This window comes from Diorhabda sublineata, chromosome 2 (genome assembly GCF_026230105.1).
Source record: "Diorhabda sublineata isolate icDioSubl1.1 chromosome 2, icDioSubl1.1, whole genome shotgun sequence".
In the NCBI taxonomy this organism is placed as follows: Eukaryota; Metazoa; Arthropoda; class Insecta; order Coleoptera; family Chrysomelidae; genus Diorhabda; species Diorhabda sublineata.
This window is the reverse complement of record NC_079475.1, coordinates 23392581-23407209: the sequence shown is the minus strand read 5'-3', so window position 1 is coordinate 23407209 and position 14629 is coordinate 23392581. Positions and strand designations below refer to the sequence as shown.

At 31.6% G+C, this 14629-nt stretch overlaps 1 protein-coding gene across 1 annotated transcript; it reads left to right on the top strand.

Moving 5' to 3' along the window:
- The first annotated feature begins 4 nt into the window (after positions 1-4).
- Positions 5-13556, top strand: LOC130452783 (putative inorganic phosphate cotransporter). Its single transcript, XM_056792218.1, has 9 exons — positions 5-151; positions 2628-2767; positions 3131-3443; positions 5699-5928; positions 6859-7008; positions 8666-8798; positions 10121-10365; positions 12390-12519; positions 13371-13556. Exons 1-9 carry the CDS (start codon positions 73-75, stop codon positions 13400-13402), a joined length of 1452 nt encoding a protein of 483 aa, XP_056648196.1. The 5' UTR covers positions 5-72; the 3' UTR covers positions 13403-13556.
- The last annotated feature ends 1073 nt before the right edge of the window (positions 13557-14629 follow it).

Sequence of the window (14629 nt, the reverse complement as noted above, 5' to 3'; positions counted from 1 at the left end):
ACTCCATTTTATTGTCAAATCAAATCCGCGCAAAATTGCGCAAAATTTAATTAGTATAATTTTGCCAACAAGATGATCGAAGCGCGAAGAAAATCATCCGTTATTACCAAAGAGGAACTTTTAAAATTAATCAAAACACCGGTTATAAATAGTGAGTACTCAATCAATATATATAGAAATTTTTGCTCAATAACCGTATTTAAACAATTCATATGAGTACCATATATCGGCTTATGGAAAATACTTTTTCCAAACCAATGAATTTAAAATTCTCCAAAGTAGTCATCAGAAAATAATTTCTACATCAAAGCATTGTTAAGGAACATCTAAAAATTGTCTATATATTTCGTATTCCTTGCAAATAGTTGCCTTGAAGAGTACATTTTAGAAGAAAGAAATACAAAACATATTTTCACAACTGTTTTTGTCTTTTTCATCACATCTTTAATAAATTTCCATAAAATAAGTTTATCCACGACTGTTTCATAATACATCTGTTTGCTGGAGCTGAATAATTCCCATTATCACGGTAATGATTAATGAATCCATTAATAATTGATGTCGGATGTTTCCTTGATTTAGCTATATTTTAATGTTTTGCTATAAAAAATCAGTTTTTAAAGTTTTTTCATGTGAACCAGAAAATGTTTGCAATTAAGTTTTGTACATATAAAAAAAATTAGAAGAGTGAATATTCCTGAACTTGATTCGAACCAGAGACCCGCAGTTGGAGCATCTACATCAGTGACTTGAAATTTGCTTGTCATATACCTGTATCTTAATACACCCTTGGCTTCTAAACAATTTATAAATGTAAGTAACTTTTGAAACAAAATAAATTTGGAAAAGCAAAGGAAAGGAAAAGGCAAGGAAAGTATATAATATTGCCTATGAATATTTTTTGAGCTGGTAAAAAAAAATTATAAATAACTATGAATAAATACCATCATCTTGTAAGATTAGATACGTCATATTTGTAATGTTAACCTACATAGATTATTGTGTTAATTAATATGAGACTATACGTTTATAGTAATTTTCGATAACTGTTTACAGTATATAAATGACTTTTACCACATTATGTAAAATATTTGTTAGAATAAAGTTATGGTGTTTCTAATATGTGTGACGGTTGCTACTTAATACTTAAGTTTTGAGTTATCATACGTGTGCTGTTTGAGTTATTTACAGATACTTGAAACATGCATCGTGGTCAACAAAGAGAATAAAATCTCAAGCTACCGTCTTTCGCTGATTTTCCGAAACAATCATGGTCACACTTCGCTACAGAATGAGTTTTGTGAAGGTCTTCCAAAATCGGCTCTGAACCAGTTAACATCGATGCTGTGCGTTAACTGATATTGCAGGATCATCATGTGACGCATAGTGAGATTGAGGCATACTTAGGCATTAGTTCCACTCGCATACATTCAGTATCGCATGACCATTTGGCTTTTGAACAGATAATCGCATAAAATGAGCACGTATCGATTGTTGCAAAAAATACTGTAGAAATTAAATCTTGTTATTTCAACAGACGTTTATAAGATCATAACAGGTGACGAATCATGGATCTATACATATAAATCCGAAACTAAATAACAGTCAGCTATGTGGGTCTTTTAAGATATAACCAAATAAAAAAAAGTTGTTCGAGCACGAAGCACTTCGAAGAAAATGGCCGCCTGTTTTTTTGGAATAACTGGACATATCACCACCGCTACATTAGAGCATAGAACGGTACATTTGTTTGACAGAAGTGTTAAAAAAATCAGGGAGACCGATCGCAGAAAACAAATCATTCTCCACCACGTCTTGGCGAGCTCTAACACATCAGTTTAAATAAAAACGTTTTTGAACAATCAAAACATCCAATTGATATGTCATCCGCCATATATTCCTTGTTTGGCGCCCAATGATTTAATCTTATTCCTGCAGATCAACAATAAACAGCGAAGTCAACGTTTTTATACACTTGAAGAAGCAGTTGATGGATTAAAATCACATGTTTTGGAGGTACTTGATTCGGAATTGGTTCATAAGCATGTAAAAATGTATTGATCTTAATAGAGAGTACTTTGAAAAACAATAAAGCCATTTCCAATTATGTATATTTGTTTTAATTTGTCTATATCAAAATCCTCGTAATATATCAAAATTTTACAACAAAAAACATTCAACAAAAATTATTAGTTGTCGTGGATAAATTATAGTATTCCATTCACGAATAATGAGTTATTATCAGCACGCGAGTGATTACCATTATTAACGGATTTCTCTATTTTCCACCATATACCAAAATGTCAACATTCTGCATTTATAAAAGAGCATCGTATTAACTTTTTTCAATGCGACTTATACTTAATGAGGTCTAGCAGGATTGATTCCTCGTGTCATACAAACTACTCTCGATTACTATACATGATATTTAAATCAGCTGAAAAGTTGAGTATCGGATGAAACAAATCTTCCGTTTTCAGCTATTATTGACTCTCAAAAATTATGGAACACAATTGAGATAAATTCTTATGGTAAAGTACAGCTCAAGACCCAACTGGTAGAGGAATAATTTGAATAAACATTTCGCTTGCTAGTACTTTCCTTATTAATAATAATTCCAATTTCAGGCAAAACATTTGGAACAAGGCATGTTCAAATTATACTCATATTTCTCTTATCTGTCATGACTTATGTAATCAGAATAAGTATGTCAGTAATAATAGTTGCTATGACTGATCCTACATCAAATCAAAATAAGGAGATTCCGGTAAGTGAAATCAAAATTGTCATACAATCACTAGTTCAATGAATGTATGGAAGAGTATCAATTTGAAATTTTTTGCTAAAACTCTATTCAACAACATAATAAACCCCATAACACTCAATTTTCATTCATTGAAACTCCATTTTAAAATGAAATTAGGTCATATATGCCTGCTCAAATAAATCGAACTCCACCTATTGTATTATGAAGAATTATAAAATAACTTAACTCGAATCTTTTTAACTTCTACCAATAAAATATCTTCCACTAAAGCTCTTCCTACACTTTCTGGAAGTTGGATAAGAAACGTCTATTATCAATATTACTTACTAAAAATGTTCAAAATATTTTTCATTTCATTTTCAGGTCTATAACTGGACAGATAAAAGCTTAGTTGTCACATCTTTTGTATGGGGTTATATGATTCCTCAAATAGTTGCAGGTTATTTGGCCACTAATTTTGGTGCTAAATGGTTTCTGGCGGGATCTGTTATAATAAGTTCCTCTTTAGGACTTCTCATTCCAGTAACCGCTGCCATATTAGGATCTAAAGGAGTAATGGGATTAAGATTGCTTCAAGGAATATCTCAAGGTTGTTTTTACCCCTCAATACATGCTTTCTTAAGTAAATGGGTACCTGTTGGCGAAAGAAGTAGATTGGGAACACTGCCATACGTGGGTGAGGATTTTTAAATTCAATAGAATTTTTTCAATGTAGTTTAGTCATTTCGTATTAGACAACAAATCTAATTTGATTTAATGTTATTTCGTCAAACTGGATTCAATTTTAATTTTTTCAGAAACTTGTTAAGAAGCTGAATGAAATATATGAAAAATATGTTTCTTTGTCTCCACCCAAGTGTATATTCGTATATAAGTCACAGCGTCACAGGTCAATAATGTTTGATGAACACGTTTTGTTTCTCAAATCATTGATAACAGACCCAGTTTCTGTCAAGTTTCAGCTCTAGAGATTCGATTGTTGTAATAATTAAGTTTTGAGAAAATCTTCATGAACTCACTGTTTTTCAAGAGAATCACAAGGTGTTGGAAATTCAGCAAAAACTACTTTATGGTCAGAGAGACCTGAATTAATCAATAAATGATTCACATCATGGGGTCCAAAGTTGGAAACTATGTAATCTAGAATTGAGGAAGTTGTTTTAGTAATTCGAGTTGGTAAATCCACGTGCATGTTTAATTGAAATGACTCTGACTGAAATATTTGCCAGAGACTATCGAATAACACAATAATTAATAAAGTTCATGTTAAAATAACCGCATAGACTTTTTGCAGAGCGTCGAGTAAACTTAGAAAGTTCTCGAAAAAGAATGAATAAGACCTATAAATACAAATTATATATAAATCGATAGTTTTGTTGTGAATTATGAAAAACTCAAAAGTATTTTCTACTAGTAAAAAATAATAATTTAATACTACCGAAGTACTCGCCGGTAGACAAAATTAGGGTGTGATCTGAATTACCTCTTTCATATCTACTAATAACTGTATATGATTCAATGAAAACTGGCTCATTTTCATGTAGCCAGTGTTCAGTAATAGCAACTATCTGTGGAAACCCGAATTTATTCAAACTCCATCTCGTCCGTTTTGTTGCGTATAGACTGAACATTAATTAGAACAATTCTCAATTTACAGTCCTTTAAAGTAAATTCTAGTTCCCCTAGATATGTCCTATTATCTGAGAAGTTCTTCTAGAAAAATCGTGAATACTTTGTTTCGAGGTGAAGTAAGTTCTGAAGGTGGATAGATCATCCACATAAAACCCTTGAAGCTATGGGATCAACGGGTAGATCCTCGAATACTAAAAACACCTTAACATATGTATAACCTTTAAAATCATTGTGCGAATATTTTGTGATCTGAAATTATTTATCATACGAAAAGCTGTTTGATTTGCATACGGCTGAAACTTGTTTGTCAGATGGGATGATTATTATTTTTGGACGCGAAAGGTCAGAACAGGTACTTACAGGATGTATCACTTGATTCAGCTTAATAGGCTCAAGAGGATCCACTTTTGATGAAGGTAGTGCTTAACAGACCATTTTAATGAAACTACAGCTGGCCACATATCACCGTCAAACAATTTGCTATCAGAAACTTTTGTTTGAAAATAAATTTTAAATGATGTTTTCTATTCTTTGCCCCCATTGAATGAGGAAAAACAACGAATGAACTCTGTTGTGATATGGCGTATGAAACCCGTGGAAAACTGGATATATCAGGAGATGCATCAGCTTGTGTTTGTCTTTCTTCTGGATACTATCATTAATTTAGGTGTTCATCTAATTCACTAGACTGGATATAAGAGTTGAAATATTTTTCAAATTTCGCACATCTTGTCTCATCTCGTCGGATAGAGAATCGTAGATATGAATTTTCTTTGTTTCTAGGGAATCGTTGAAAAGCATTGAAGATATATTAAAAAAATTGTGTTCCATGTCCTGAATTGATTTAAGCAACAAATCTTTGAAGAAAAATTTCGGCTATTTTATTGGTATCTATCTTTTTTTTCTATAAGATTCCATTCAGATACGTTTTTTAATAACATATCTCAGTAATAGTTGGAATGCTGTTGATTAAATAATTTATACGACTTGCTAGTGAGTCAAATATTTCTTAGGGAATCGTTGTTAGCATGATTTATAAACTTGTTATCATTTACTCTGCTGTGAATAATCAAAGTAATCATAACGTTTTACTATTTGTATCCATAATAAATCTTTTATTTATTTATGTCTTCTTTCTTCAAGATTATTTCAAAGTCGAAGGTTAACATTGTTGCCAACTGTAAGGGTGAAAAGAACGTCAAGTTTATGAGCATCCATGAGATCCATTTTGATCATGATGATCCCAATTGAACTAAATCAAGTTGGTGTAGTAATCATCTCTTTATAATATTGTTTCAGGAGCTCCAATAGGTACAGTAAGTTCAATGTTATTAACAGGTTGGATTGCTTCAGGTCCCTACGGTTGGCCAATGGCCGTATATGTTTTTAGTGGAATTGGCTTAATTGTGGGACTCGCATTTACATATTTTGGATCTGATGAACCAAACAAACACCGCACTATTACCGAGGAAGAGAGAGTTTATATAAATTCAAATTTAACAACGTCCAGTTCCAATGAAGAAAAAAAGGTAATTTGTGTAATTATTTGTTACTACACAGTTTTTTCTCGAACTTAGCAGTTTGTTTTTATCTATAAATCAACTATATTATTAATATTAAATTCTCGCGCCTCACTTACTGGTCGTTAGGATATCTCTTTCAAGCAAAATTTACTAAAAATCGATGTCGATCCAAAGTTATGCATGTGAATTTAGTTATTTTTCACTTTATTCGTTTTATTGTTAAAAATACGTGAAATGGTCTATTTCTTAACCACTCAGTTAAATACTAGTAATTGTAATTGTACAATACTTGAAGTACTCTTACAACTTTGTATATCTTGATAAGGAAATTCAAATAAGTATTGGTCACATTCATAACGGTTTCTTCTACAAATAAGTTGAAATGTAATTGAATTTTAAATCGTATTTCCGTATTCACTTAGGTGTGTCGAGTATTTGGCGAAAGTACCTGGTAACAACAGATTTAAATGATAATTTTTCCCAAAATTGTTATTGCTACTAGTCCATCTATGGTAGCGTATAATACACGAATTTTGTGCCTCATCCCATAAAAGTATATTTTATTAATTCTACTCTAAAACATAAATTTACGCTAAAATCTAAATTTTCAAAAAATTATCAGATCATATTGACAAAGATTGACGAGAGAGATTTGAAAGAACCGTAATAAAATAATTTTATGTATGTTCTTAGATATACGAGTTTGTCTTCTTTCGTGTAATTTTACTGAAAAAATATCAGATGGATCACCAGTCGCATTATCGTACTGGAACAAATCTTCTTTCTCTAGCAAATACGTTATTTTCTCTATCTCAAGTGTTGTCTAGCTTTCCCATAAATCCTCCCTATTATTAGACCGAACTTACGCTACAGTTTTAGTAAATCAAACTACATGAGTATAATAACCAATATAACACTTGTCATATCTATTTTCAGAATATTCCAGTACCTTGGTTGGACATCTTCACTTCTTTGCCTTTTTGGGCATTATTGGTGGCTCAAATTGGATGGTGTTGGAGCAATTGGACATTACTGCTAGAAACACCTATTTATATGAATCATGTTATGAAGTTTGACTTAAAATCGGTAGGTGGAAAACAAAAAGGATCCTTTACTTCCTTCCTTTAAAAAGTAGGTAGGGAAATCAGATCAGCCGGTTTGTCTAGTACTTAAATGCAGTGAGTCAGAGAAGTGAATCCAACTCTGATAAAAGACGCATAAGTATGAAGATCCGCAGGATGCTTTCCTATTTAGGGAAAGCTACCTTCATTGTCAAGAGTGAATGTTTTGTGCAAAGAATTTAATTACAAGACCATCAAGGTGTTGCGAGTCAAACGCATAATTTTAGTCTTCGCACTAATGTGACTAATGAAAGCATTGCACGTGTTACTGAGCTTATCGAACGGAATCGACACTTAAAAGTGTTTTAAATTTCGAAAGAACAAGTGACCTATCAATCATCAAAAAAAACTTAATATATTGGATTGATTCCAAGGTTGCTGAATGATAATCAATCAAAATAGCGCTTGCTCAATTGCTCCGAACTTGTTTTGGAGAAGAAGGGAAGCTTTTTGGCATAAAATAGTCACCTGTAACAAGATATGATTGCATCATTACATACACGAATCAAAACGTGAAAGTTTAGAGTAGAAAGCTAAAAAAAACGTGAAATTGTTGGCCACGGTTCTTTCGAATTAGCCGAGTGTCCTATTGATAGATTTTTTACACAGACGTCAAACCATCAACTTATTCTACTAGTGCCGCCTCTTGGATCAAGTTAAGCTTCCGTATCCACGCAATAGATGACATTATACCATTCGCGTGGTGTTGCTCCTCCACAAAGACACAACAGCTAAAACGCAGCAGAGGAAATGATCATCTACCTCAAAGGTCAGACTCATTGCAATTCATTTTCACATGTTTGGACCTCTAATAAAAGCCTTTGGAAGTTAATATTGATTGACCACAGCATAAGAAATACAGCTTCTGAATGAAACGTCCTCATACATCACGAAAAATCGATTATCACAGAAATATCATACAAAATATAAATGAATAGAAATTGAGTTTGAATTTTTAAAACCGTTTGTGATTTTCATACTCATACACTACGACTAAACCAACACCTACAACTACACTGTCAGACGCGCGTTTCGATAATCGCGTTATCGTCTTCAGAGACTCTTTAGTCTCTGAAGACGATAACTTTAGCAATTCAGCAATTTAGTGTAAAATTCAGCAATGTTGCTCCTGAAAACATTATGGTAATTGAAACACTATAAAATAAAGAGGTTATGTTAACCATAGATTATAGAAGAACAAACAAATAACTTTATATAGTAAAAACGAACGGGTGTTTGTAAAATTAAATGTATAGTTTTGGTATGAAGTTTGAAAATTCATCAATAGCGGGATCTATTATTTATGTTTTATGAGTTATATTCTAGTATATAGTACACACATGGGAAACACAAATATATTATATATGACACTCAGTATTTTTGAGTTCTATCCTGAAAGGAAACTAGAAATCCTAGTTATTGTTCCTAAGACTTTTATTTTAAATGTATATGACGGCGTCATATACATTTAAATATGCAGTCATATTTCTCAGTTGTGTTTACATAATATCATAAACGGATGAAATCAGTAAACTTATCTATTTTCTATTAAAAGACATATAGAAAATTGATTTTTCAAGTCTAACTACCTTAATGTCACAGTAATTTTTACTCGATTTCAGAATAGTGTCCTCTCATCCCTTCCTTATATTGCTGAAGCTGTTTCTGCCATAGGTTACAGCGTTATAGCGGATTATCTCATCGTGAAGAATATATGCAGCATTGGAAAAACCAGAAAAATCATGAATTTCATTGGTAAATAGAATTCAATTCAATAAAACCCAATTCAAATTAAACGTTGAAGAATCAGTAGAAACAAGAATTGAGGACCAGTTTCACGGTGAATTGTATTTTCAGAGTTTAATATTCGTTCGTAAGATAGTTTCAATACGCATTATAAAAAACTATTTACGTTTCTTAGGTAATTATGAAGAAAAAATAATTTCGGGTGCTATTCAAACGTGACGTAAATATCTTGAAATTGTTTTCTCTTATATAATGATTTATAAGCGGTTATCTGCTTTTAAAATAGGCCATATGAAAACGGATGACGCTAAACGTCCGGAAACGTCATATACTGTAAAAACTACATCAAAGGTTGATTAAATCCACAATTCTGTACTCAGCTATCGTCAAATAAAAGTTCGTGTCATAGCTAGTGAAGTGAAGAAGTGAGTGCCACGATTGTTTGATGCTGATCAAAAGCTCGCTTGCTTTAGAAACTCAGACAAATGTAACTCAAGTAAATCTTTTGCTTCCAAGGAAGCAAAAACTATTTTTCTAAAGGTATAATCTGCAGTGATTATTTGCAAAATGAAAAACTATACCTGCTTTGCTAACACGTTTTAATGCCGAATTTTAGGAAAAACTACTGTAGTTGTTGAGGAAATGTTCTAATAGTAAAATGCCCCAGTACATTCGTACATTCACTTTATCTGGTTTTCTCCAATTACTTTCTGTCTCAAACTCAACAAAATGACTTCGTTCAAATGTCACGTAGCAATATTAGATTAATTTAAGCTACTCTACAATTGCATGATATTAGTAGTTTTATTGAGAAATATCTTCAGATGAAAAAAATTTTTGGTTCGAATTTATTCCAACAAGATCAACCACACCACATTATATTATTTCCAAATGGAGAGGCAAGAATCGATTGAATAGTCAGCACGATTACCTAATATTATCTCATTAGACTTATTTTTATAAGAATGGAGATTATTGTATACAAAACCAAACCCAGTGGCCCAAAAGAACAAATACAACGGTCACACCTGATATGATGGATGAAGTTGGAAGAGATAATATGGCAATAACATGATAAATTTATTCCATTGACATCCATATTAACATTCAAAGTTACTGTAGTCAATTTTGATAACCAAATAATTAAATGCTTATTTTTAATTCTTCTAATAAATTTGTTAAGTTTTATATCATATTATCTAGACTTAAAACAATTTATCATTATTCAATAACGATATTTTCACTTTTTAAATTCAATATATGATCAAATTATTATGATATTTCTTCATATCTAATTTGAGTTTAACAAATAAAGAAACTATTTTTTTTAGGTATGGTCATCCCGGGGATAGCTCTGGTCGCTCTTGCTTTCTGTGATTCAGATGATGCTTATAAAGCTGTTACTCTATTGGTTGCAATTGGTCTTTTTGCAAGTGCCACAAGAAGTGGTTATAATGTCAATCTAATCGACTTGGCACCTAATTTCGCTGGTATTTTAATGGGAATTTGCAATGGAACCGGTGCTGCTGTAGCTTCACTTGGACCGCTAGTAATACATCTTTTAGTCAAAGATGAGGTGAGTTACTTAACAAACAAATCAAGAAGACCAAAACGATAGTTTCTGTGCGACAAAGATTTTATTGTAATCCATCTCATTCCAAACAGTATTGAAAAGATTATAGGAAATTTTTTATTCAAATTACTTAATGGCTTGATATATTCCATTCATGGAAGAGACACTTTATTTAATATAACTTTACTCTCTGAAAATAAACAAATAATTAGTGAAATAGGAGCTGGTGAAAACTTAATATTAATAAAGAAAAAAGAGACTTACTTCACATAAGGAGACAAATTAAGCTATAGTAGACTTTGTATTTAATTTTGCCGTCTTCCCCCTTAGAAAACCAAACACAAAATGTACTATCTCTAATATATTTCCGAGATATCGCATACTTATATATTCATTTTCTGGGACTGGAATTATTGTCAAGTACAATATGAAAATATATATGAAATTATAACAATATAAAAATTACTTACATCAATTAGTTTAGGATTTTGTTTATGTTTATTCTGGTTGCCATCCAAATTTGTGTGAATTTTTATTAGTTAAATTATGAATGATAAATTTTTATACATGTGATTAAGTTGGGCGGTTATGAGTAAATGAATTTTTTTATAGAATTTGTTTTCTCAAAATCTTAGTTATATGTAAGTTATTTAAATCAGTTTATTTATTAATACAATTATCACTTTGAGCAATATATGTTGTTTCTAGAAAAAGGCTTTTCTTGTAGTTGTTCTCGATTGTCAAAGTTTAGGGAGATTCTCAGTTCTTAAAATGTACTTCATGAAAAACGTGTGTGGCTAGAGAAACAAGTATCGTGATATAAATTGTAATTCTGTTATGACAGGTTATCCGATTGGTGAGAGACTTCTTAGACTAAGCAATGTACAATTTAAACAGTATTTCATAAACTGTTAGTCAATTTATTAGTTGGTTATTTTAGTAAAAATTTATTGAATATCAAGGATTTGACTGTACGCTATCTTTATATTACGTTACTTAAAGAAAGTTGGAGAGTAGCTAATTTTAGATATGGTAAAGGTGTGTAAATAGGTGAGATAAAAATATTTAAATTGACGTTTCAAGGTGATATCGATATGATGTCAAAGTGGCTCTCATATGTATTATATAGTTTATGTTTATGATAATTGATATATCTACCAGAACTTATGGGTTTCCTATACCAATCAATTAAAATTTTATTATCTTCGTTTGTTAGATTATTCACCATTTTTCTCTTTCTAGAGAGAATTGTATGTAGAGATGAAACTTATTGAAGTCAAGTAGAAAATTATCAACCTCAGTATATATAGAATGTTGATCTCCAGCACCAGATACAGAATGAAAAATATCCATTTCTGTTCAGAAGAAATTCAGGAAACTTGGAGTCGTCCAGAAACGTTTGAAATGAACACATTGAGGAAAAATAGGAAAAGGATTTGGTGTAGGGAGTCATAACAAAGAAAGTGTATCATGTGAGGTCAAATAAAGGCAGATATCCAATCAATTAAGTTTGTGGAAATCGCATGAAATAAATTACCAACACATCGCAGAAAGCCCAAACAAGAGATGGATCGATGACTCATCAAGAAATTAACGTTGAAGCAAGATGTAGAAGACATTATTCCTATTATACTGTCTATTTTGCCAAATCTGTCTCAATCAGATTTACTACCTTTTAAAAGTCTTTTTGTGCCGGTCCAAGTTTTCTTTGGTTTGTACCAGTCTGTCGATGCACTGGGAATGGTAGATTGCCTCACATGGGTCCTACTTGAACCAATTTCTTCACGTTAGAAATCAACAATAACATCGGAATAACAAAAATGAACACTACTTCAACCTTTTCGTGAATACAGTTAAAGAGTAGGGATCATTTTCAAGTCTTAGGCTTGTATCCAAATATTATTCTCAAATACATTCTCCTATTTTGTAAAATACGCGTTAATTTTGAGGCACAGTGTATATCATTGGGAACGCTATTTCTTATAAATTTTCATAGTACAAACAAAAACGTATTTCTTGTTTTTCAGAATGATCCTAATCAATGGAAAACGATTTTTTACATTTCTGCGGCTATGTCTATAGTTAGTTTCATATTCAATTGCTCATTTACATCCGGATCCATTCAACCCTGGAATGAAGGCAGCAAGAAATACCGGGGTAAGTCAATTTACCTTATTGTATCTATTGAGAGTATACTTTCTATTCAGCATATAAGTCAACATAGAAAATATTTCCTGGGTGTAATGTTGAAGGGATGGAACATCAAAACATATGGATGAATTTACGTTTTTTTATATCGTAAACGTAATCCGTCTATCGTAAGATATTGGTCTTGGGAAAGTAAACACCTGAACATGGGCTCCATATCCCCAAATAATTAAAGTTTGAACAGAAATTTTTGGGATCTAAGACAAATTTAACGGAAAATAAATATTTGGAATCTCAACGAAAGCAAATTATTCCTATCTCTCTATCTACAACTTGTTAACTTTCAGGAGGTTTGGTTCCAACAAGAGGTTGTTCTCCTCACAACAAGCGTGCGGCTTAAAATAATTTAGAGGATTAGTTCTAATTTTTTTGGGACAAGTTTAAAAGAAAAGTTTATAGATACTGACAAAGCTACAAATAAAACTTATTGGTAGAATTGCAAATAAACAGCTGAATAAGAGAAACTATCCCTATATAAGGGAAAAACGTGATTTTTTTTTCTAAATTGGATAAATTTAATTCTATATAAAGATTATATATTTAACTTCATTTTTATCGAAAATGATTTTATAATATTTATGAAATACTTGTTTTGATAATGATTTTTTCCCTTTCTAATAAGTAGTGTACATCAAAAGAGAATATATATAATCTTTCGGAACAGATTAGTTCATCACAATCCAATCAATTAAAATATATTTCAGTAGGTTAAAAGTATGCAGGTTGAAGAATGCCTAAATTACTTTTATTAAATAATTTTTATTAGCTCCATTAATCGACCGACATTTTTTCTGTTTCAGAGAGACACATCAAAGAATACACCAAAGCGTAACACACAGACACAGTTCTTTAAGAAACACAAACGTGATTTATACTCGATAATTATGTTTCGATAATTGTAATAGATTGAAACTTTGATAGTGGGTATACCAAGAAAAATGTATGTAGAATTATTGTTCAACGAATAAACTAGACGATCGCTATTATTTCGTTTTGATTCATGTACAAGTAAGAACGCACTTCACAGACTTCAGAATATCTCGGTTATTTTATCTTATCCTTATGTCGGGCAAATATTGAAACGTGGATGCCTGCCAAATCCTGACGCCATTTGAACTGGTGTTGTGGCAATGTGCTTAGTACATTGTTACTTCGAATTCTTTAAAATAATATATGAACCCGGTAGCTGTGGAATACAGTCGATGATGGCCATAAAAAATGTTTCGACAGCGGAAATTCAATTCATAGACCAAGTGCGTAAGTAAGTGAAATTTTTTGGGTAGGAAAATATTCATGATGAACCAAGATTTATACAACCAACAGTGATAATAGATTATTTGGATGAAGATTGGTAAAAACTGTCTATTCACAATTTTAACCACTTATATATTTGATTTCCAAATCTGGATAGAAAAAATTTGCAAAAAAATTGTTTCCGAAAAGTCGAAATTGTGCACCCGGACTTACTGGAAAAGATAAGTTGGAAAAAAATTGCTTTTGCTATTGATTTTTTTGATCTTTATAAAGAATGATGACCATTTTTTAGATTTTTATCATGAATCAATAGAATAGAGTCAACATCACCAGTGAAAGTCCAGGGAAATCAGATGATCTCAAGAGTATAGCAGCCGTGTTTTCGGATAAACAGTCTTGTTAATCGAGTTTATGCAGCAATAGATAACAATAAGTGCAACTACATATTAGTGCAGTATTGTAAATAAAATTAGGCATGCAATACAAAATGAGCGCCTTAGTCTCTAACGTCTGAAGTTTAGTTGTACGACAATGCCAGACATCTGATAAGATCTTTTGAATTAAAATAGATTAATATTACCAATACACAATACAGTTTAGACTTGGGACGAATGATTCCGCTACCGAAAAGATTTTTTCAGTCACAAACGTTTGCCACGGTTGATGAGGTGAAAGGAGACGTTCAAGTTATTCTCATTCGATTTAGTGCACATTGCACTTAAGTAACTTATATCGGTATCCTTTAAATCAAATCAATATAAAGACGTTATCGATGTATGTCAAATTTTACGAAAATTAAATTTTG

Bases quoted from the DNA above. Each gene is read 5' to 3' on its own strand.
- LOC130452783 (XM_056792218.1), top strand. From the start codon at position 73: ATGATCGAAGCGCGAAGAAAATCATCCGTTATTACCAAAGAGGAACTT. The intron at 3,444-5,698 runs GTGAGGATTTTT...ATATTGTTTCAG, and splicing joins GGGAACACTGCCATACGTGG to GAGCTCCAATAGGTACAGTA. The intron at 12,520-13,370 runs GTAAGTCAATTT...TTTCTGTTTCAG, and splicing joins AGGCAGCAAGAAATACCGGG to AGAGACACATCAAAGAATAC.